Source organism: Pelophylax lessonae, assembly GCF_965119305.1.
Source record: "Pelophylax lessonae genome assembly, chromosome: 4".
In the NCBI taxonomy this organism is placed as follows: Eukaryota; Metazoa; Chordata; class Amphibia; order Anura; family Ranidae; genus Pelophylax; species Pelophylax lessonae.
The window spans coordinates 449,962,652-449,984,501 of record NC_138771.1 but is presented as its reverse complement, the minus strand read 5'-3'; the positions used below and the strand labels follow the sequence as shown (position 1 = coordinate 449,984,501).

The following is a 21,850-nucleotide window of genomic DNA, read 5'->3' as shown; positions in this document are numbered from 1 at the left end:
TCTCTCTCCTCTCATGTGTCTGCCTCTCTCTCATGTGTCTCTCTCTCTCATGTGTCTCTCTCTCTCTCTCTCTCTCTCTCTCTCTCTCTCTCTCTCTCTCATGTGTCTGTCTCTCTCTCTCTCTCATGTGTGTCTTTCTCTCTCTCATGTGTGTCTCTCTCTCTCATGTGTCTGTCTCTCTCTCTCTGTCTCTCTCATGTGTCTGTCTCTCTCTCTCATGTGTGTGTGTGTCTCTCTCTCTCATGTGTCTCGCTCTCTCTCTCATGTCTCGCTCTCTCTCATGTGTCTGTCTGTCTCGCTCTCATGTGTCTGTCTGTCTCTCTCATGTGCCTGTCTGTCGCTCTCTCTCTCTCATGTGTCTGTCTCTCTCTCTCTCATGTGTCTGTCTCTCTCTCTCATGTGTCTGTCTGTCTCTCTCTCATGTATCTGTCTCTCTCTCTCATGTGTCTGTCTCTCTCTCATGTGAGCGTGTCTCTCTCTCTCATGTGTCTGTCTCTCTCTCATGTGTCTGTCTGTCTCTCTCTCTCTCACGTGTCTCTCTCTCTCTCTCATGTGTCTGTCTCTCTCTCTCATGTGTGTGTCTCTCTCTCTCTCATGTGTCTGTCTGTCTCTCTTTCATGTCTCTCTCTCTCTCATGTGTCTGTCTCTCTCTCTCTCATGTGTCTGTCTCTCTCTCTCATGTGTCTGTCTCTCTCTCTCATGTGTCTTGCTCTCTCTCTCTCATGTGTCTGTCTCTCTCTCTCATGTTTGTCTCTCTCTCTCTCATGTGTTTGTCTCTCTCTCTCATGTGTCTGTCTCTCTCTCTCTCATGTGTCTGTCTCTCTCTCTCATGTGTCTCGCTCTCTCTCTCTCTCTCTCTCATGTGTCTGTCTATCTCTCTCATGTGGCTGTCTCTCTCTCATGTGTCTGTCTCTCTCTCTTATGTGTCTCCTTACCTCCCTCCCATCTGCAGAGTCGATGTTTCCTCTATGGCTCCTGTGTCCTGTCACAGGCGGAGGCGGAGTACATTTAATATCACTCCGCCTGTGACAGAAGCCGGCGCTATACAGGAAGCATTGGCTCCGCTTCCTGTAGTGCCAGCTCAGGTTACAGCGATGCTCGGGGATAGCGGGTCGGGATTCCAGAGCAGGAGGTGGCAGGCGCTGGGAACGTGTCGGGGCTCGTGGGGTGGGGGGGAATGAGAACGGCATTCCTGTTGTAGAATAAGTACAGGAACGTCGTTCCCATGCGTTCCCACAGGACTCGAGCCCTGAGTATACAGCTTGTAGAACAGTGCAAATTTGCTGTCCCCTCAAAAAAACTCAACACACAGACATTAATGAATAAACTGCTGGCAACAAAAGTGAGTACACCCCTAAGTGACAATGTCCAAATTGGGCCCAAAGTGTCAATATTTTGTGTGGCCACCATTATTTTCCAGCACTGCCTTAACCCTCTTGTGCATGGAGTTTACCAGAGCTTCACAGGTTGCCATTGGAGTCCTCTTCCACTACTCCATGACATCATCATGGAGCTGGTGAATGTTATAGACCTTGCGCTCCTCCACCTTCCATTTGAGGCTGCCCCAAAGATGCTCAATAGGGTTTAGGTCTGGAGACATGCTTGGCCAGTCTATCACCTTTACCCTCAGCTTCTTTAGCAAGGCAGTGGTCATCTTGGAGTTGTGTTTGGGGTCGTTATCATGTTGGAATACTGCCCTGTGGCCCAGTCTCCGAAGGGAGGGGATCATGCTCTTATTTAGTATGTCACAGTACATGTTGGCATTAATGGTTCCCTCAATGAAGTGTAGCTCCACAGTGTCTGCAGCACTCATGCAGCTCCCAGACCATGACACTCCCACCACCATGCTTGACTGTAGGCAAGACACACTTGTCTTTGTACCCCTCACCTGGTTGCCGCCACACACGCTTGACACCATCTGAGCCAAAAAAGTTTATCTTGGTCTCATCAGACCACAGGACATGGTTCCAGTAATCCATGTCCTTAGTCTGCTTGTCTTCAGCAAACTGTTTTCTGGCTTTCTTGTGGATCATCTTTAGAAGAGGCTTCCTTCTGGACGACAATTTGATGCAGTGTGCGGCGTATGATCTGAGCACTGACAGGCTGACCCCCCACCCCTTCAACCTCTGCAGCAATTTTACATAGTTTGTGAGGTTGAAAAAAGACATCAGTCCATCCAGTTCAACCTACAATGTGTGTGTGTGCTTGCTGTTAACCGTACATTGTATACCCCTGTATGTTGTGGTCTTTAAGGTGCCCATCTAATAGTCTTTTGAAACTATCGACGCTCCCCGCTCACACCACTGCCTGTGGAAGAGAATTCCACATTCTTACTGCTCTGACAGTGAAGAACCCCTTACGTAGTTTAAGGTTAAACCGTTTTTCCTCTAGTATTAGTGAGTGGCCACGTGTCTTATTTTATTCCCTTTCTCTAAAAAGTTTGTTCCTTATGCTAGGGTCACCAGTAGTGTTGAGCGAACACGGACTGTATTATTCGTGTTCGTACCGAATAATTGGATTTTTTGTACCCGAACACGGACACGGACACTTTACTGTATGTTCGGGTAAAAATCCGTGTTCGGTCGTTTTATTTCCGGGTTTTGCATGCTTTGGCGCTCTTTTCATGGCGGGCTTTCAACAGCCAATCAACAATCGTTTAACTGGTGTGCCTTAAGCCATCCCAGCCATGCCTGCAAATGTCTCAGTAGCTGTGATTGGCCGTCTGAAGCATGTGACCAAGTCTTTATAAGTTCGAGGCAGCCGCAGCGGCGTCATTATGCTGCTTAGATTCAGGGACAGAGCACACATCAACGTGCTGGCTGCTGATTAGGGAAAGATAGGCAGGAAAAAACCATTTGTGTCCGGATAGAATTGAGGGACAGGTCGGAGTGTTTAGGCAGGGCGAGTTGTAGGCATTTTAGGGATAGAGTCTGCTGAATTATAGGGTCAGTGTCTTCTACAAACTACAATCGATATTGCTGTGTGGGGGGTGGGGTGAATCTGCACTCAATCCTGATCTACGATCTCTTCTCAATCCTGTTAGGGACAGAGTCTGCTGAATTTTAGGGAAACTGTGTTCTACAAACTACAATCGATATTGCTGTGTGGTGTGGGATTGGAGATAGGCAGGTGTCAGTGATCCACATCCATTTTTCTGTGTGTGAGCTGCAGTGAACACAATCTTTTTGGGCTGCAGTGAACACAATCTTTTTGGGCTGCAGTGAACACAATCTTTTTGGGCTGCAGTGAACACAATCTTTTTGGGCTGCAGTGAACACAATCTTTTTGGGGTGCAGTGAACAAAATCTTTTTGGGGTGCAGTGAACACAATCCTTTTTGGTGTGCAGTGAACACAATCTTTGTGGGGTGCAGTGAACAAAATCCTTTGTGGGGTGCAGTGAACACAATCTTTTTGGGGTGCAGTGAACAAAATCCTTTTTGGGGTGCAGTGAACAACATCCTTTTTGGGGTGCAGTGAACACAATCTTTTTGGGGTGCAGTGAACAAAATCCTTTGTGGGGTGCAGTGAACACAATCTTTTTGGGGTGCAGTGAACACAATCTTTTTGGGGTGGAGTGAACAACATCCTTTTTGGGGTGCAGTGAACAAAATCCTTTTTGGGGTGCAGTGAACAAAATCATTTTTGGGGTGCAGTGAACACAATCTTTTTGGGGTGCAGTGAACACAATCTTTGTGGGGTGCAGTGAACACAATCTTTTTGGGGTGGAGTGAACAACATCCTTTTTGGGGTGCAGTGAACAACATCCTTTTTGGGGTGCAGTGAACACAATCTTTTTGGGGTGCAGTGAACACAATCTTTGTGGGGTACAGTGAACAGAATCTTTGTGGGGTGCAGTGAACACAATCTTTGGGGGGTACAGTGAACACAATCTTTTTGGGGTGCAGTGAACACAATCTTTGTGGGGTGCAGTGAACACAATCTTTTTGGGGTGGAGTGAACAAAATCATTTTTGGGGTGCAGTGAACAACATCCTTTTTGGGGTGCAGTGATCAAAATCCTTTTTGGGGTGCAGTGAACACAATCTTTTTGGGGTGCAGTGAACAAAATCCTTTGTGGGGTGCAGTGAACAGAATCTTTGTGGGGTGCAGTGAACACAATCTTTGGGGGGGTACAGTGAACACAATCTTTTTGGGGTGCAGTGAACACAATCTTTGTGGGGTACAGTGAACAGAATCTTTGTGGGGTGCAGTGAACACAATCTTTGGGGGGTACAGTGAACACAATCTTTTTGGGGTGCAGTGAACACAATCTTTGGGGGGTACAGTGAACACAATCTTTTTGGGGTGCAGTGAACACAATCTTTGTGGGGTGCAGTGAACACAATCTTTGGGGGGGTACAGTGAACACAATCTTTTTGGGGTGCAGTGAACAACATCCTTTTAGGGTGCAGTGAACACAATCTTTGTGGGGTGCAGTGAACAACATCCTTTTAGGGTGCAGTGAACACAATCTTTGTGGGGTACAGTGAACAGAATCTTTGTGGGGTGCAGTGAACACAATCTTTGGGGGGTACAGTGAACACAATCTTTGTGAGGTGCAGTGAACACAATCTTTGTGGGGTGCAGTGAACACAATCATTGTGGGGTGCAGTGAACTCAATCTTTGTGGGGTACAGTGAACACAATCTCATACTTCTGAAGATTTGAGGGTGCTGCCTGTTCCATACTCCCCCTACTCCTCATCTAGCCTTTTAGGGGTACAAACAATAGTAATTGGGGCCTAGTGTGGTTGTGTACGTGTGATATACATACACTTTTTTTGGATCATATTTTCTATTCCGCTATTTAATCAAAAACCTTTGGGGATCAGTTAAATTGGGGGATAGTCTGTGTTGGTACGTGTGAGAGAGATCCACCTTTCCAAGTTGTTGGGGTTCATCTCATACTTCTGAAGGTTTGAGGGTGCTGCCTGTTCCATACTCCCCCTACTCCTAGCCTTTTAGGGGTACAAACAATAGTAATTGGGGCCTAGTGTGGTTGTGTACGTGTGATATACATACACTTTTTTTGGATCATATTTTCTATTCCGCTATTTAATCAAAAACCTTTGGGGATCAGTTAAATTGGGGGATAGTCTGTGTTGGTACGTGTGAGAGAGATCCACCTTTCCAAGTTGTTGGGGTTCATCTCATACTTCTGAAGGTTTGAGGGTGCTGCCTGTTCCATACCCCCCCTACTCCTCATCTAGCCTTTTAGGGGTACAAACAATAGTAATTGGGGCCTAGTGTGGTTGTGTACGTGTGATATACATACACTTTTTTTGGATCATATTTTCTATTCCGCTATTTAATCAAAAACCTTTGGGGATCAGTTAAATTGGGGGATAGTCTGTGTTGGTACGTGTGAGAGAGATCCACCTTTCCAAGTTGTTGGGGTTCATCTCATACTTCTGAAGGTTTGAGGGTGCTGCCTGTTCCATACTCCCCCTACTCCTCATCTAGCCTTTTAGGGGTACAAACAATAGTAATTGGGGCCCAGTGTGGTTGTGTACGTGTGATATACATACACTTTTTTTGGATCATATTTTCTATTCCGCTATTTAATCAAAAACCTTTGGGGATCAGTTAAATTGGGGGATAGTCTGTGTTGGTACGTGTGAGAGAGATCCACCTTTCCAAGTTGTTGGGGTTCATCTCATACTTCTGAAGATTTGAGGGTGCTGCCTGTTCCATACCCCCCCTACTCCTCATCTAGCCTTTTAGGGGTACAAACAATAGTAATTGGGGCCTAGTGTGGTTGTGTACGTGTGATATACATACACTTTTTTTGGATCATATTTTCTATTCCGCTATTTAATCAAAAACCTTTGGGGATCAGTTAAATTGGGGGATAGTCTGTGTTGGTACGTGTGAGAGAGATCCACCTTTCCAAGTTGTTGGGGTTCATCTCATACTTCTGAAGGTTTGAGGGTGCTGCCTGTTCCATACCCCCCCTACTCCTCATCTAGCCTTTTAGGGGTACAAACAATAGTAATTGGGGCCTAGTGTGGTTGTGTACGTGTGATATACATACACTTTTTTTGGATCATATTTTCTATTCCGCTATTTAATCAAAAACCTTTGGGGATCAGTTAAATTGGGGGATAGTCTGTGTTGGTACGTGTGAGAGAGATCCACCTTTCCAAGTTGTTGGGGTTCATCTCATACTTCTGAAGGTTTGAGGGTGCTGCCTGTTCCATACTCCCCCTACTCCTCATCTAGCCTTTTAGGGGTACAAACAATAGTAATTGGGGCCCAGTGTGGTTGTGTACGTGTGATATACATACACTTTTTTTGGATCATATTTTCTATTCCGCTATTTAATCAAAAACCTTTGGGGATCAGTTAAATTGGGGGATAGTCTGTGTTGGTACGTGTGAGAGAGATCCACCTTTCCAAGTTGTTGGGGTTCATCTCATACTTCTGAAGATTTGAGGGTGCTGCCTGTTCCATACCCCCCCTACTCCTCATCTAGCCTTTTAGGGGTACAAACAATAGTAATTGGGGCCTAGTGTGGTTGTGTACGTGTGATATACATACACTTTTTTTGGATCATATTTTCTATTCCGCTATTTAATCAAAAACCTTTGGGGATCAGTTAAATTGGGGGATAGTCTGTGTTGGTACGTGTGAGAGAGATCCACCTTTCCAAGTTGTTGGGGTTCATCTCATACTTCTGAAGGTTTGAGGGTGCTGCCTGTTCCATACCCCCCCTACTCCTCATCTAGCCTTTTAGGGGTACAAACAATAGTAATTGGGGCCTAGTGTGGTTGTGTACATGTGATATACATACACTTTTTTTGGATCATATTTTCTATTCCGCTATTTAATCAAAAACCTTTGGGGATCAGTTAAATTGGGGGATAGTCTGTGTTGGTACGTGTGAGAGAGATCCACCTTTCCAAGTTGTTGGGGTTCATCTCATACTTCTGAAGGTTTGAGGGTGCTGCCTGTTCCATACTCCCCCTACTCCTCATCTAGCCTTTTAGGGGTACAAACAATAGTAATTGGGGCCCAGTGTGGTTGTGTACGTGTGATATACATACACTTTTTTTGGATCATATTTTCTATTCCGCTATTTAATCAAAAACCTTTGGGGATCAGTTAAATTGGGGGATAGTCTGTGTTGGTACGTGTGAGAGAGATCCACCTTTCCAAGTTTTTGGGGTTCATCTCATACTTCTGAAGATTTGAGGGTGCTGCCTGTTCCATACCCCCCCTACTCCTCATCTAGCCTTTTAGGGGTACAAACAATAGTAATTGGGGCCTAGTGTGGTTGTGTACGTGTGATATACATACACTTTTTTTGGATCATATTTTCTATTCCGCTATTTAATCAAAAACCATTGGGGATCAGTTAAATTGGGGGATAGTCTGTGTTGGTACGTGTGAGAGAGATCCACCTTTCCAAGTTGTTGGGGTTCATCTCATACTTCTGAAGGTTTGAGGGTGCTGCCTGTTCCATACTCCCCCTACTCCTAGCCTTTTAGGGGTACAAACAATAGTAATTGGGGCCTAGTGTGGTTGTGTACGTGTGATATACATACACTTTTTTTGGATCATATTTTCTATTCCGCTATTTAATCAAAAACCTTTGGGGATCAGTTAAATTGGGGGATAGTCTGTGTTGGTACGTGTGAGAGAGATCCACCTTTCCAAGTTGTTGGGGTTCATCTCATACTTCTGAAGGTTTGAGGGTGCTGCCTGTTCCATACCCCCCCTACTCCTCATCTAGCCTTTTAGGGGTACAAACAATAGTAATTGGGGCCTAGTGTGGTTGTGTACGTGTGATATACATACACTTTTTTTGGATCATATTTTCTATTCCGCTATTTAATCAAAAACCTTTGGGGATCAGTTAAATTGGGGGATAGTCTGTGTTGGTACGTGTGAGAGAGATCCACCTTTCCAAGTTGTTGGGGTTCATCTCATACTTCTGAAGGTTTGAGGGTGCTGCCTGTTCCATACCCCCCCTACTCCTCATCTAGCCTTTTAGGGGTACAAACAATAGTAATTGGGGCCTAGTGTGGTTGTGTACGTGTGATATACATACACTTTTTTTGGATCATATTTTCTATTCCGCTATTTAATCAAAAACCTTTGGGGATCAGTTAAATTGGGGGATAGTCTGTGTTGGTACGTGTGAGAGAGATCCACCTTTCCAAGTTGTTGGGGTTCATCTCATACTTCTGAAGGTTTGAGGGTGCTGCCTGTTCCATACTCCCCCTACTCCTAGCCTTTTAGGGGTACAAACAATAGTAATTGGGGCCTAGTGTGGTTGTGTACGTGTGATATACATACACTTTTTTTGGATCATATTTTCTATTCCGCTATTTAATCAAAAACCTTTGGGGATCAGTTAAATTGGGGGATAGTCTGTGTTGGTACGTGTGAGAGAGATCCACCTTTCCAAGTTGTTGGGGTTCATCTCATACTTCTGAAGGTTTGAGGGTGCTGCCTGTTCCATACCCCCCCTACTCCTCATCTAGCCTTTTAGGGGTACAAACAATAGTAATTGGGGCCTAGTGTGGTTGTGTACGTGTGATATACATACACTTTTTTTGGATCATATTTTCTATTCCGCTATTTAATCAAAAACCTTTGGGGATCAGTTAAATTGGGGGATAGTCTGTGTTGGTACGTGTGAGAGAGATCCACCTTTCCAAGTTGTTGGGGTTCATCTCATACTTCTGAAGGTTTGAGGGTGCTGCCTGTTCCATACTCCCCCTACTCCTCATCTAGCCTTTTAGGGGTACAAACAATAGTAATTGGGGCCCAGTGTGGTTGTGTACGTGTGATATACATACACTTTTTTGGATCATATTTTCTATTCCGCTATTTAATCAAAAACCTTTGGGGATCAGTTAAATTGGGGGATAGTCTGTGTTGGTACGTGTGAGAGAGATCCACCTTTCCAAGTTGTTGGGGTTCATCTCATACTTCTGAAGGTTTGAGGGTGCTGCCTGTTCCATACCCCCCCTACTCCTCATCTAGCCTTTTAGGGGTACAAACAATAGTAATTGGGGCCTAGTGTGGTTGTGTACGTGTGATATACATACACTTTTTTTGGATCATATTTTCTATTCCGCTATTTAATCAAAAACCTTTGGGGATCAGTTAAATTGGGGGATAGTCTGTGTTGGTACGTGTGAGAGAGATCCACCTTTCCAAGTTTTTGGGGTTCATCTCATACTTCTGAAGATTTGAGGGTGCTGCCTGTTCCATACTCCTCCTCCTACTGCTCAACCATCCTTTTAGGAGTACAAACAATAGTAGTTGGGGCCTAGTGTGGTGGTGTACGTGCGAGATACATACACTTTCTTTTTGATCATATTTTCTATTCCGCTATTCAATTAAAACCTTTGGGGATCAATTCAATTGCGAGATAGTCTGTGTCGGTACGTGTGAGATCCACCTTTCCAAGTTGTTGGGGTTCATCTCATACTTCTGAAGATTTGAGGGTGCTGCCTGTTCCATACTCCTGCTCCTACTGCTCAACCATCCTTTTAGGGGTACAAACAATAGTAATTGGGGCCTAGTGTGGTTGTGTACGTGCGAGATACATACACTTTTTTTGATCATATTTCCTATTCCGCTATTCAATAAAAACCTTTGAGGATCAATTGAATTGCGGGATAGTCTGTGTCGGTACGTGTGAGATCCACCTTTCCAAGTTTTTGGGGTTCATCTCATACTTCTGAAGATTTGAGGGTGCTGTCTGTTCCATACTCCTCCTACTCCTCATCCATCCTTTTAGGGGTAGAAACAATAGTAATTGGGGCCTAGTGTGGTTTTGTACGTGCGAGATACATACACTTTTTTGGATCATATTTCCTATTCCGCTATTCAATAAAAACCTTTCTAGGGCAAGATCTTAAATTACAGAAATATGAGGAGACCGTCAAATAAGGGCCGTGGCCTGGGTCGTGGTGCTGCTGGTAGAGCTCCTGTTGCAAGGAGAGGACGTGGTCGATCTGTGCCAGCTACACGCACAAGTGAAACACCTTCCTCAAGTGTGAGTAGGCGACAGAACCTGCATCAGTATTTGGTAGGGCATCAAACGCCCCTAGAAGTGATGAGGCCAGAACAAGTTGAGGCGATAGTAGATTGGTTTGCTGCTGACAGTGCCTCCAGTTCCTTCACATTGTCTCCCACCCAGTCTACTGCAGAAAGGTCAGAGTTGGCACCTGCAGCCAATGTCCAACCGTCTTTCACCTCACCCCCTTGCAAATCAGGCCAGCAGTCTGAGCCCCAAGCCATACAGCAGTCTCTTATTCTTTTTGAGGACTCTGTCAGCAGGGTTTCCCAGGGCCATCCACCTAGCCCTGCCCCAGAAGTGGAAGAGATTGAGTGCAGCGATGCCCAACCACTTATTTCTCAAGATGAGTACATGCAAGGATCATCGCAGCACGTCTCCGATGATGACGAAACGCAGGTGCCAACTGCTGCGGCGTTCAGCATTGTGGAGACCGACAAGGAGGGCAGGGGTGAAGACTGGGTGGAAGATGATGTGGAGGACGATGAGGTCCTCGACCCCACATGGAATGAACGTCATGCAGGTGACCTGAGTAGTTTGGAGGAAGAGGCGGTGGTCGCACAGAGCCACCAGCACAGCAGAAGAGGGAGCAGGGTGCAGAAGCGGAGCGGCCGTGCCCTAGACACTACGCCCGCTACTGCCCAACGCAGCAAGGGAACGAGCGCACCAAAGTCAGCTCAAAGGAGTTCTCTAGCGTGGAAGTTCTTTAGAAAATGTGCTGATGACAGGACACGAGTGGTTTGCACCCTGTGCAATCAGAGCTTGAAGCGAGGCATAAACCTTCTCAACCTGAGCACAACCTGCATGATCAGGCATCTAAGTGCAAAGCACGAGCTGCAGTGGAGTACACACCTTCAAAACCAAGAAACGTCTCTGGCTCATCCTGCTTCCTCTTCTGCTGCAGTCTCGGCCGCTCCAGCCACATCTGTAGTGATACCGGCACCTGCCACCCCGCAAACAGACGATCTGTCAGCAACACCACCACCTGGGTCACCAACAACCATCTCCACAATGTCCCGTGGAAGCGTTCAGCTTTCCATCTCCCAAACACTTGAGAGGAAGAGGAAGTACCCCCCTACCCATCCGCGATCCCTGGCCCTGAATGCCAGCATTTCAAAATTATTGGCCTTTGAAATGCTGTCATTCCGTCTGGTGGAGACGCACAGTTTTAAAAACCTTATGTCGGTGGCTGTCCCACAGTACGTCGTGCCCAGCCGCCACTACTTTTCCAGGCAAGCCATCCCTTCCCTGCACAACCAAGTGGGGGAAAATATCAGGTGTGCACTGCGCAACGCCATCTGTGCCAAGGTCCACCTAACTACGGATACGTGGACCAGTAAGCACGGTCAGGGGCGTTATATCTCCCTAACGGCACACTGGGTAAATGCAGTGGCGGATGGGCCTGAGGCGGATAGCAATTTGGCGCATGTCCTTCCACCACCGAGGATTGCAGGGCGCTTCAGTTTGCCTCCTGTTCCTAACTCCTCCTACTCCGCTTCCTCATCCTCTACCGCCTCCTCATCCGGACAGCGTAACACCTTCACCACCAACTTCAGCACGGCCAGGGGTAAACGACAGCAGGCAGTTTTACAACTTGCCTGTTTGGGGGACAAACCACACACCGCGCAGGAGTTGTGGAGGAGCATGGAACAGCAGACAAATGAGTGGTTGCTGCCAGCGAGCCTCAAGCCCGGCCTGGTGGTGTGCGATAACGGGCGAAATCTCATAGCAGCTCTGGGCCTAGCCGGTTTGACGCACATCCCTTGCCTGGCGCATGTGCTGAATTTGGTGGTGCAGAGGTTCCTTAAAAACTACCCCGATATGTCAGAGCTGCTGCAGAAAGTGCGGGCCGTTTGTGCGCACTTTCGGCGTTCTCACCCTGCTGCTGCTCGCCTGGCAGCGCTGCAGCGTAACTTCGGCCTTCCCGCTCACCGCCTCATATGTGACGTGCCCACAAGGTGGAACTCCACCTTGCACATGCTGGAAAGACTGTGCGAGCAGCAGCAGGCCATAGTGGAGTTTCAGCTGCAGCACGCACGCGTGAGTCGCTCTGCGGAACAGCACCACTTCACCACCAATAACTGGGCCTCCATGCGAGACCTGTGTGCCTTGTTGCGCTGTTTTGAGTACTCCACCAACATGGCCAGTGGCAATGACGCCGTTCTCAGCTTAACTATCCCACTTCTATGCCTCCTTGAAAAAACAATTCGGGCGATGATGGAAGAGGATGTGGCACAGGATGAGGAGGAGGAGGAGGATGAAGAGGTAACATTTCCAAGGCTTTCAGGGCAGTCATTCGCAAGGGGCTCCGAGGGTGGGTTCCTGCACACGCAAACGCCAGGGACGCAATTGTCCAGCAGGGGCACAGTTCTGGAGGATGAGGAGGATGAGGAGGAGGAGGAGCTGGAGGAGGAGATGGAACCATGTTCACAGCAGGGTGGCACCCAGGCCAGCTCATGGCCATCACTGGTGCGTGGCTGGGGGGATACAGAGGACACGGACGATACACCTCCCACAGAGGACAGCCTTTCGTTGCCTCTGGGCAGCCTGGCACACATGAGCGATTACATGCTGCAGTGTCTCCACAACGACCGCCGAGTTGCCCACATTCTAACTTGTGCTGATTACTGGGTGGCCACGCTGCTGGATCCCCGTTACAAGGACAACGTACCGTCCTTAATTCACTCACTGGAGCGCGATCGCAAGATGCGCGAGTACAAGCGCACGCTGGTAGACGCCATGCTGCTGGCATTCCCATCTGACAGCGGGGCCACAGTGGAAGCACAAGGCAGAGGAGGAGGAGGAGGAGGTCGCCAACGCAACCAGGGCACCGCCAGCACCTCAGAAGGCAGGGTTAGCATGGCCGAAATGTGGAAAAGCTTTGTCAGCACGCCACAACAAACAGCAGCACCAGCAGCTCAGATGGAACGTCTTAGCAGGAGGCAGCATTTTACCAACATGGTGGAGCAGTATGTGTGCACACGCCTACATGTAGTGAATGACGGGTCTGCCCCCTTCAACTTCTGGGTCTCCAAATTGGGCACATGGCTTGAGCTTGCCCTTTACGCCTTGGAGGTGCTGGCGTGCCCTGCAGCCAGTGTATTATCTGAACGGGTATTTAGCACGGCTGGGGGCGTTATAACAGACAAGCGCAGCCGCCTGTCCAGAGACAATGTGGACAAGCTCACGTTCATTAAAATGAACCAGGCATGGATCCCACGGGACTTTTCCGTACCTTATGCAGAATAGCAATGGATACCGACCTTACCCACCCATTGTTCCATTTTTGCTCTTTCTCACTCTTTTGGGGTGTACCCTCATTTAAAATTTTTGAAAAGAAGCAGTGTTGGCTACCTCGTCCTCCTCCTCAGGGCCAGATTAATGTAGGGGCTATTGGAGCTGCAGCTCCAGGCCCCTACCTTTTATATAGGCCCCGGGTTGGCCATATTCACTGTTACCGCTCTTCTGTCACTTGTAAACACAGAAGTCTGGCTTCTATGCTCGCTTCCCCAGGCAGCACCCTCAGAACCTCCCCACACAGCGTGAAGGCCGGACAAGGAGGGACAGTTGGCGATGCATGGATGTGTTTATGGGCTTCAGAGACAGCATCCCATGTTGAATTTGGCATGCATGGCTGCACCCTTCCTCCTCTGGGTGCATGGCAAGGCACGGCCCTTAAGGCCCTTCAAAATCCTCAGCACCAAGCCCATGATGCTGTTAATCCGGCCCTGGTCCTCCTCCACCGCCGCTTCCACCTACACCGCCCATAGGTGTGCGCAGCCTATTGCATTAAGGTGTGCACCCCAAAGTTGAAATACACATGCATGTGTTTGCCAGCAGGGAGAGTAATGTATCGGGGCCATGTACCTGTAGGCAAGGAGAAATAGAGCAGAGCAGGTCCCAGGGAGATCTTTCCCATCTCCTCACTGGCAATGCTATGTGCCCTAGGTGATTAGGGTGTGCCCAGGCACACCCAGCACACCCTGTGCGCACGCCTATGTCACCGCCACATCCACCACCACCTCAACCTCCCTCCTACTCCATATGGGCCTCGTCCTTCAGAGATGAAGAAGAACATTGTTTTATTTTTCTGTTTTTTTTTTGTTGTTTTAAGTTATTTCCCTATCCACATTTGTTTGCAGAGCACTTGCCATGCTCTTAATTACGTTTTGCTGCCATTTGCAGCACTCTAGCCCTTTCCTTTGGTGTTTTAGAGCCATTTTAGTGCCTTAAAGTTCGGGTCCCCATTGACTTCAATGGGGTTCGGTGTCCGGGAAAAGTTCGGTAAAAGTCCGGGACACGGACCCGGACTTTTTTTTAAAGTTCGGCCGAACCCGTCGAACACGGACATCTAGGTGTTCGCTCAACCCTAGTCACCAGTACAGTATTTGTACATGGATAGCATATCCCCCCTCAAACGTCTCTTCTCCAGGGAGAATAAGTTCAGTGCTTGTAGTCTTTCCTCATAGCCGATGCCCTCCATTCCCCTAATTATTTTTGTTGCCCTTCTCTGGACTCTCTCCAGTTCCAGCACGTCCTTCCTGAGGACTGGTGCCCAGAACTGGACAGCCTTCTCCAGATGTGGCCGGACCAGTGTCTTGTAGAGTGGTAGAATAATTTCTTTATTTCTGGAGTGAATCCCCTTTTTATCACGCCAGTATTCTGTTGGCTTTGCTTGCAGCGGCTTGGCATTGCATGCCACTGCCAAGCCTGTTGTCCACCAGTACCCCAGATCCTTTTCCATCTTAGATTCACCCAGAGGTTTCCCCCCTAGTGAGTAGCTTGCTTTCGTGTTTCTGGAGCCCAAGTGCATTACTTTACATTTCTCAACATTAAACCTCATCTGCCAAGTAGATGCCCACCCCATTATTTTGTTCAGGTCCGCTTGTAAGGTTTCCACATCTTGTATAGAAGATATTGGCATGCTTAGTTTGGTATCATCTGCAAATACTGAGATTGTACTAGATATCCCCTCCTCTAGATCATTTATGAATAAATTAAACAGGATTGGTCCCAGGACAGAACCTTGGGGGACCCCACTTTCCACACCCGCCCAATCCGAGTACTCCCCATTAATCACCACCCTCTGGACTCTCCCCTGGAGCCAGTTCTCTATCCAGGTACTCACCCTATGGTCCATACCTACATTCCTGAGTTTGTACAGTAAGCGTTTGTGGGGAACGGTGTCAAAGGCCTTTGCAAAGTCCAGATACACCACATCCACAGGCTTACCTTTACCCAGGTGGCAGCTCACTTCAACGTAGAAGGTTAATAGATTGGTTTGGCAAGAACGATTTTTCATGAATCCATGCTGATTACTACTAATAATACCGTTTTCATTACTAAAGTCTTGTATATAGTCTCTTAACATCCCCTCCAAAATCTTGCAGACTACTGATGTTAGGCTGACCGGCCTATAGTTACCCGGGATATATCTCGGCCCTTTTTTAAATATTGGTACCACGTTGGCTTTTTTCCAATCAGCTGGCACCATACCCGTCAGTAGACTATCCTTAAAGATCAAGAATAATGGTCTGGCAATCACCTGGCTGAGCTCTTTAAGAATCCTCGGGTGCAAGCCATCTGGGCCCGGTGATTTATTTATGTTAAGTTTCTCTAGTTTAGTTCTAAGTCAATCTTCTGTTAGCCATGGCAGTACTTCCTGAGGTGTATTATTTAGTTTATCATTACAAGCCGGGTTAGTGTAGTAATGCTGGCAGCACTCATACACCTATTTCCCAAAGACAACCTATGGGTATGATGCTGCATTCAACTTCTTTGGCCGACCATGGAGAGGCCTGTTCTGAGTGGAACCGGTTCTTTTAAACCATTGTATGGTCTTGGCCACCATGCTGCAGCTCAGTTTCAGGGTCTTGGCAGTCTTCTTATATACTAGGCCATCTTTATGTAGAGCAACAATTCTTTTTTTTCAGATCTTTTGAGTTCTTTTCCATGAGGTGCCATGTTGAATGTCCAGTGACCAGTATGAGAGAGAGAGAGCGATAACACCAAATTTAACACACCTGCTCCCCATTCACACCTGAGACCTTGTAACACTTTTTATGATCCCTACTTGATGATTTACACTACCCAGGCAGTTTCCACATACGCAACGCTTGTGTGCAGGCCTGGCCCCCTCAACTCCCATGTCAGGCATACCCTCTGATGGTGCACTACTCCATACAGTCTCTGACTATGACTGGAATCCATATGTGAGTTTAATCTTATAAGGGTTGGATTTATAGAGCTGTTTATCAGCGATATATTAGATCATCCTACTTATATACATATATGTGTATAAATATCATATATTTTCTAGATATATGAATTGCACCTGCTCTTGATAGTGTTTTCACACGAAACGCGTCAAGCTCTCTAGGAAGCAACTCCACTGTACCATTTCTATTTCACCATGTACTCATTGCATGTACTGTGTATATTTGTGTTGTCACCTGACATGTATACACATATATGATTCATCTATGTTGATGTTTTTACCATATCATCCATGTACAATCCACACCCTTTCATTTTATCCTCCATGTATATTGTCAATATCCCCTCTCTTGTACCATTTTTGATCCCTTTAAAAAATGTTACAACATTTACTTGACTTTTTCATTTTTTTGATGTGCCTAAAACCTTTTTTTTGTTACACTAACGAGTCACAAGACACTGGGGAGGGAAAATGGCTAATTGGGCCGAATTTTGACATGTTCACTTAGGGGTGTACTCACTTTTGTTGCCAGTGGTTTAGACATTAATGGCTGTGTGTTGAGTTATTTTGAGGGGGCAGCAAATTTACACTGTTATACAAGCTGTACACTCACTACTTTTTATTGTAGCAAAGTGTAATTTCTTCAGTGTTGTCACATGAAAAGATATATTAAAATATTTACAAAATTGAGAGGGGTGTACTCACTTTTGTGAAATACTGTAGGTAATCGATATCTTCAGTATCGTCTAATGTGACCTCTGTCCATGTGTGGGTTACCTCCGTTCTTCTCTATAGATGTAGTACAGCTTCTATGAATACAAAAACTGGGTAGCTGGATAGAAAGGGCGGGCATTGTCAGGCACTGTTGAGTGCCTCTTACAGCTCCCTCTGTTCTATTAACCCCTGCAGCTGTGATCTTCCAGTGTGGCAGGGGTTAATACGAAGAACTGAAGGAGCTGTCACAGGCATTCATCAAGTGTGCCCAACTATGCCTGCCCTTTCTGCCCAGCTTCTGTGGGGGAGCATCAGAGAAGGAAGATTTAACCTAAACCTGGAGCCAGCAGCACAATGCTTATTTTTAGGCTTTAAGGTTTTATTTGAAAAAGATGTTTGCTGGACATTTTTAGTACTGTATTTTATGGCATTTGACCATCATTTCAAAGGATTCACCCATCATTTTTAAAGATGACTCGCTAGTCGCTATCACATTTAATAAGAATCACCCATGAGAAGTCTCATTCAATATAGTAGAGAGATTTCAATATTAAACAAGTTTTGCTCATTAGCCCATCAATTTCAAGAAAGGACTCACCCGCAGAATAATGCGGAGGCTGATATTGTTTGTTATTGGACTCTCTCTGTTATGCTGTATGTCTTACTAAATGTGATAGGCAAAGTTTTTATTGTTGGAATTTCTCTATTATGCTGTACTGGAATGTTGATCTCTGCATTATGTTACAAATGACTGCTGATGGGTGAATCTTATTAATCATGTTGTTGTAGTAGGAGACATAATAGGGGTGGCAGTTATTGACACTCACAGAGAAAGCACCCTCTTCAGCAAGTTCATCTAAGGCCGGCCGTACACGGTGCAAATTTTTTTCCTGCAACCACGGGTTGCAGGAAAGAAATTTGCACAATTCCCCTATCGTCACAGGCATGCTGACAGGGGAATCAGCATTTGTCTTCTACTGGTGGGGGAAGTCCGCCGGGAGAAGACAGGTATAATCGCTAGCAGCAATAGTGATAATCGCAAACAAATCTGGCAGGCTGGTTGTTCCCAAGTCAATTGATCGATCAACTTCGTACATTCAGCCTGCCCATTAATGGTTAGAATCTCATCCGGTTCAGCAGGAAGATTCAAACCACGTACGGCAGGCGTAAGCCTCAAAATCCCACACTTTCACATGAGAGTGGCCAGAAACCATATTCCTTGAGGCAGTTTCACTTTGCATTAGGCAGATCGAGGAAACACTTTACTCGAGGCCTCTACAAAATAATTTCAGGCTCCATGCCAAGGCTGACATTATCTGGAGCCAGCAGGATGCTGCAATCTTAACCATCAATAGGCAGCCCCTGGTGCCATGCCACTACTCCACCCTTGGTGCTAAAACAATTGTTTCTCCCTACAAGTATAGGCCACCATACTGTGCCAGTAGCATCAATACAAAAATAAAGACAGAAGATCTATTGAATTTCATAGTAACATTCACATGTCAAAATACTGTATATGGCACTAGCACAAAACATTCTTTGATCATTTAAGAAAAACAAAACAAAAAAAAACATCTGTGTTAATGGTGTGGTCAATGAAAGAACAGGTACGTTGTGGCCCTCACACAGCTCAAAGGCATATAAATCAATCTATCAAAGTCACATTTCAGTTTTCTTCCCAACCTATGCCAGTTTCGGGGGTCTCACTATACATTGTTTTTCCTCTATAGGCTGTCCTTTGTAACTCTTCTCCCAAAGACATTGCTCCACCTACTTTCTTAAGGCAGATCCACCCCAACCCACCTAAAGAAGTACCTACACCCTGTTACAAAATGATGGGCAAATCTTTGTTGAAAACAATAGCCAAATAATTTTTGAGGATGATGGGCAAATAGGGCAAATCCTCTTTGAAAATTATGGGAGAATTTCTTAAAATGTAAACTTGCTGTGTCATTGCGACTCTTTGAAGATAATAAAACCTTACACATCAGAGTTTTTTTGCAAAAAATTAATCTCTTGTGAGATGACAAAATATTATATTTGTACACTTACTCGTCCAAGGAAGAGTGTGTGCCCTATTATTATGTCCTTCATCTCAGCATCCTGAAGATTCTCGTCCACCAATAGATGTTCCATAAAAAGTGCCATGGAAAGAACACAATACCAATAAGATCTGTGAGAAAAAAAAAGGAAATTAAAATGTTTTTTTTTTTTTTTTTAACAGTGACACACAGAATTCATTATAGGATTCTTTTCATTTGAAGCTTTTATTATTTCTCATAAATTATTTTTTCTCATCCTTGTTATGTTATATCCCCCTTTAAGTATGTCTTTTTCCATAATGCACACCTGAGAACCCCATATTTATTGCCAGTCAGAAGCTAGCAGTATTTCACAGGTGCAACCTTTTTGTCTACAAAACATCTAAAAAATGAATATGCAAACGATCCATGCAATTCATGCATTACAGAAATGAAAACACAATTTTTTGATTATTAGCAAATAAGGCATGATAATGAATACTCTGCATGTCCCTATTGCACAGGAATACTGCAGACATACAGTATGCTTAGTGATTGATGGTTTACAGTGGATGATGATGAATGATGGATAATAGTGATAAGTAATGAATGACTGGTGACAGATGATGATTATCAAACCCAGTGCTGGATTAAGAGCATTGTGGGCCTGGTGCTGAAGATTTTGGTGGGCCTTTTTAATGGAAAAAAAAAACTAAATTAAAATGCAAACATTTTTTTTGTTAAAACAAATGTGACCCCGACATTCCATTTGTGAATTGTTTAAAGCTCCTGAAACAGTGACCAGGTCACTAAACATGTAGAGGGAAACTCATGAGGTCTATCGAGGACAAGTGGAACCCCAATATCTGGAGGAAATGTGAATTTTGGTGTATACTCTATTACGCACAAGGTTTCATATATGGTATTCTGTTCTCTAGAGGGGATCTACACATAGTTCGTGACCAACATTATTTTAAATAGAAAAAAGTCAATTATTCAACTGTTATATTGTATACAAATGATTTTATTGTAGATCAATACATTTTGTAATTTTATACATATGTGCCTATAAAGTCCATGATTTTCTTGAGTTTCCAATTATGCACTTACAGTGCATCTGGAAAGTATTCACAGCTCTTCACTTTTTCCACATTATGTTATGGTACAGCCTTATTCCTAAATAGATTAAATTCATTATTTTCCTCAAAATTCTACAAACAATACCCCATAATGACATTGGGAAAATGTTTGTTTGAAATCTTCGCAAATTTATAAAAAAAAAAAAAAAAATCACATGTACATAAGTATTCACAGCCTTTGCCACAACACTCAAAATTAAGCTCAGAATCATCCTCTTTCCACTGATCATTCTTGAGATGTTTCTACAACTTGATTGTTCACCTGTGGTAAATTCAGTTGATTGGTCATGATTTTTAAAGGCACACACCTGTCTATATAAGGTCCCACAGTTAACAATGCATGTCAGAACACAAACCAAGCCATGAAGTTCCAGGGGTTATCTGTAGACCTCCGAGATAGGATTGTATCGAGGCACAGATCTGGGGAAGGGTACAGAAAAAATTCTGCAGCATTGAAGGTCCCAATGAGCACAGGGGCCTCCATCATCCGTAAATGGAAGAAGTTTGGAACCACCAGGATTATTCCTAGAGCGGGCCGTCCGGCCAAACTGTGCATTCGGGGGAGAAGGGCCTTAGTCACGGAGGTGACCAAAAAACTGATGGTCACTCTGACAGAGCTCCAGGGTTTCTCTGCAGAGAGAGGAGAACCTTCCAGAAGAACAACCATCTCTGGTCTGATGAAACAAAGATTAAACTCTTTGGCCTGAATGGCAAGTGTCATGTCTGGAGGACACCAGGCACCACTCATCACCTGGCCAATACCATCCCTTTAGTGAAGCATGGTGGTGACAGCATCATGCTGTGGGGATGTTTTTCAGCAAGAGGAACTGGGAGACTAGTCAGGATTGAGGGAAAGCTAAATGCAGCAACGTACAGAGACATCTTGATGAAAAACCTGCTCCAGAGCGCTCTGGACCTCAGACTTGGGCAAAGGTTTATCTTCCAACAGGACAACAACCTTAAGCAGACAGCCAAGATAACAAAGGAATAGCTATGGGACAACTCTGTGAATGTCCTTGAGTGGCCCAGTCCGAGCCCAGACTTGAACCCGATTGAACATCTCTGGAGAAATGTGAAAATGGCTGTGCACCAATGCTGATGGAGCTTGAGAGGTCCTGCAATGAAGAATAGGAGAAACTGCCCAAAAATAGGTATGCCCGCCCAGCTTTTAGCATCATACACAAAAAGACTTGAGGCTGTATTGGTGCCAAAGGTGCTTTAACAAAGTATCGAGCAAAGACTAAAAACTTACAGTATACAGTATACATGTGATTTTTTTGTTTTTTCTTTTTAACCACTTTACGACCGGCGCACGACGATCTACGTCGGCACTCAGCCCCGGCCAGGCAAACTGACGTAGGCCTACGTCAGCACAATTTGCCGGCCCTGTGCGCGCTCCCGCGCGTCCCCGCCGCCGATGATGACTCGATTGGGTTCAGAACCGATCAGTCATCAGGTCCAGGCCAATCATTTTTGGTCTGGACCTGTTGATCGGTCCTGCCCAATCAGATCATCCTCTAAGCCTGTGAAATGTAAACACAGGCTTAGAGGAGATGTGCCCTCCCCCCACAACGGTCTTTTTGGATCCAGCGTGAGAGGAGAGCACATCTTACTGTGAGTACTGCACCAAGCACACCCACACACAGTTAGATAGGCACATTTCACCCCCGATCGCCCCCCCAATTAACCCCTACAGCACCTGACACAACACACACTATATACAG

The 21,850-nt window shown here is 45.6% G+C and overlaps 1 protein-coding gene across 1 annotated transcript in view; it reads right to left on the bottom strand.

Annotated features, from left to right (window-relative positions):
* The window catches only part of LOC309552694 (E3 ubiquitin-protein ligase RNF213-like), a gene marked incomplete at its 5' end in the record, with an annotated part of 1,269,694 nt that overhangs the window by 167,557 nt on the left and 1,080,287 nt on the right, over positions 1-21,850 (bottom strand). The window contains one exon of the mRNA XM_082253620.1: positions 19,019-19,139. Coding sequence (XP_082109746.1) covers positions 19,019-19,139 — 121 coding nt within the window. The remainder of the gene's footprint in view (positions 1-19,018; positions 19,140-21,850) is intronic.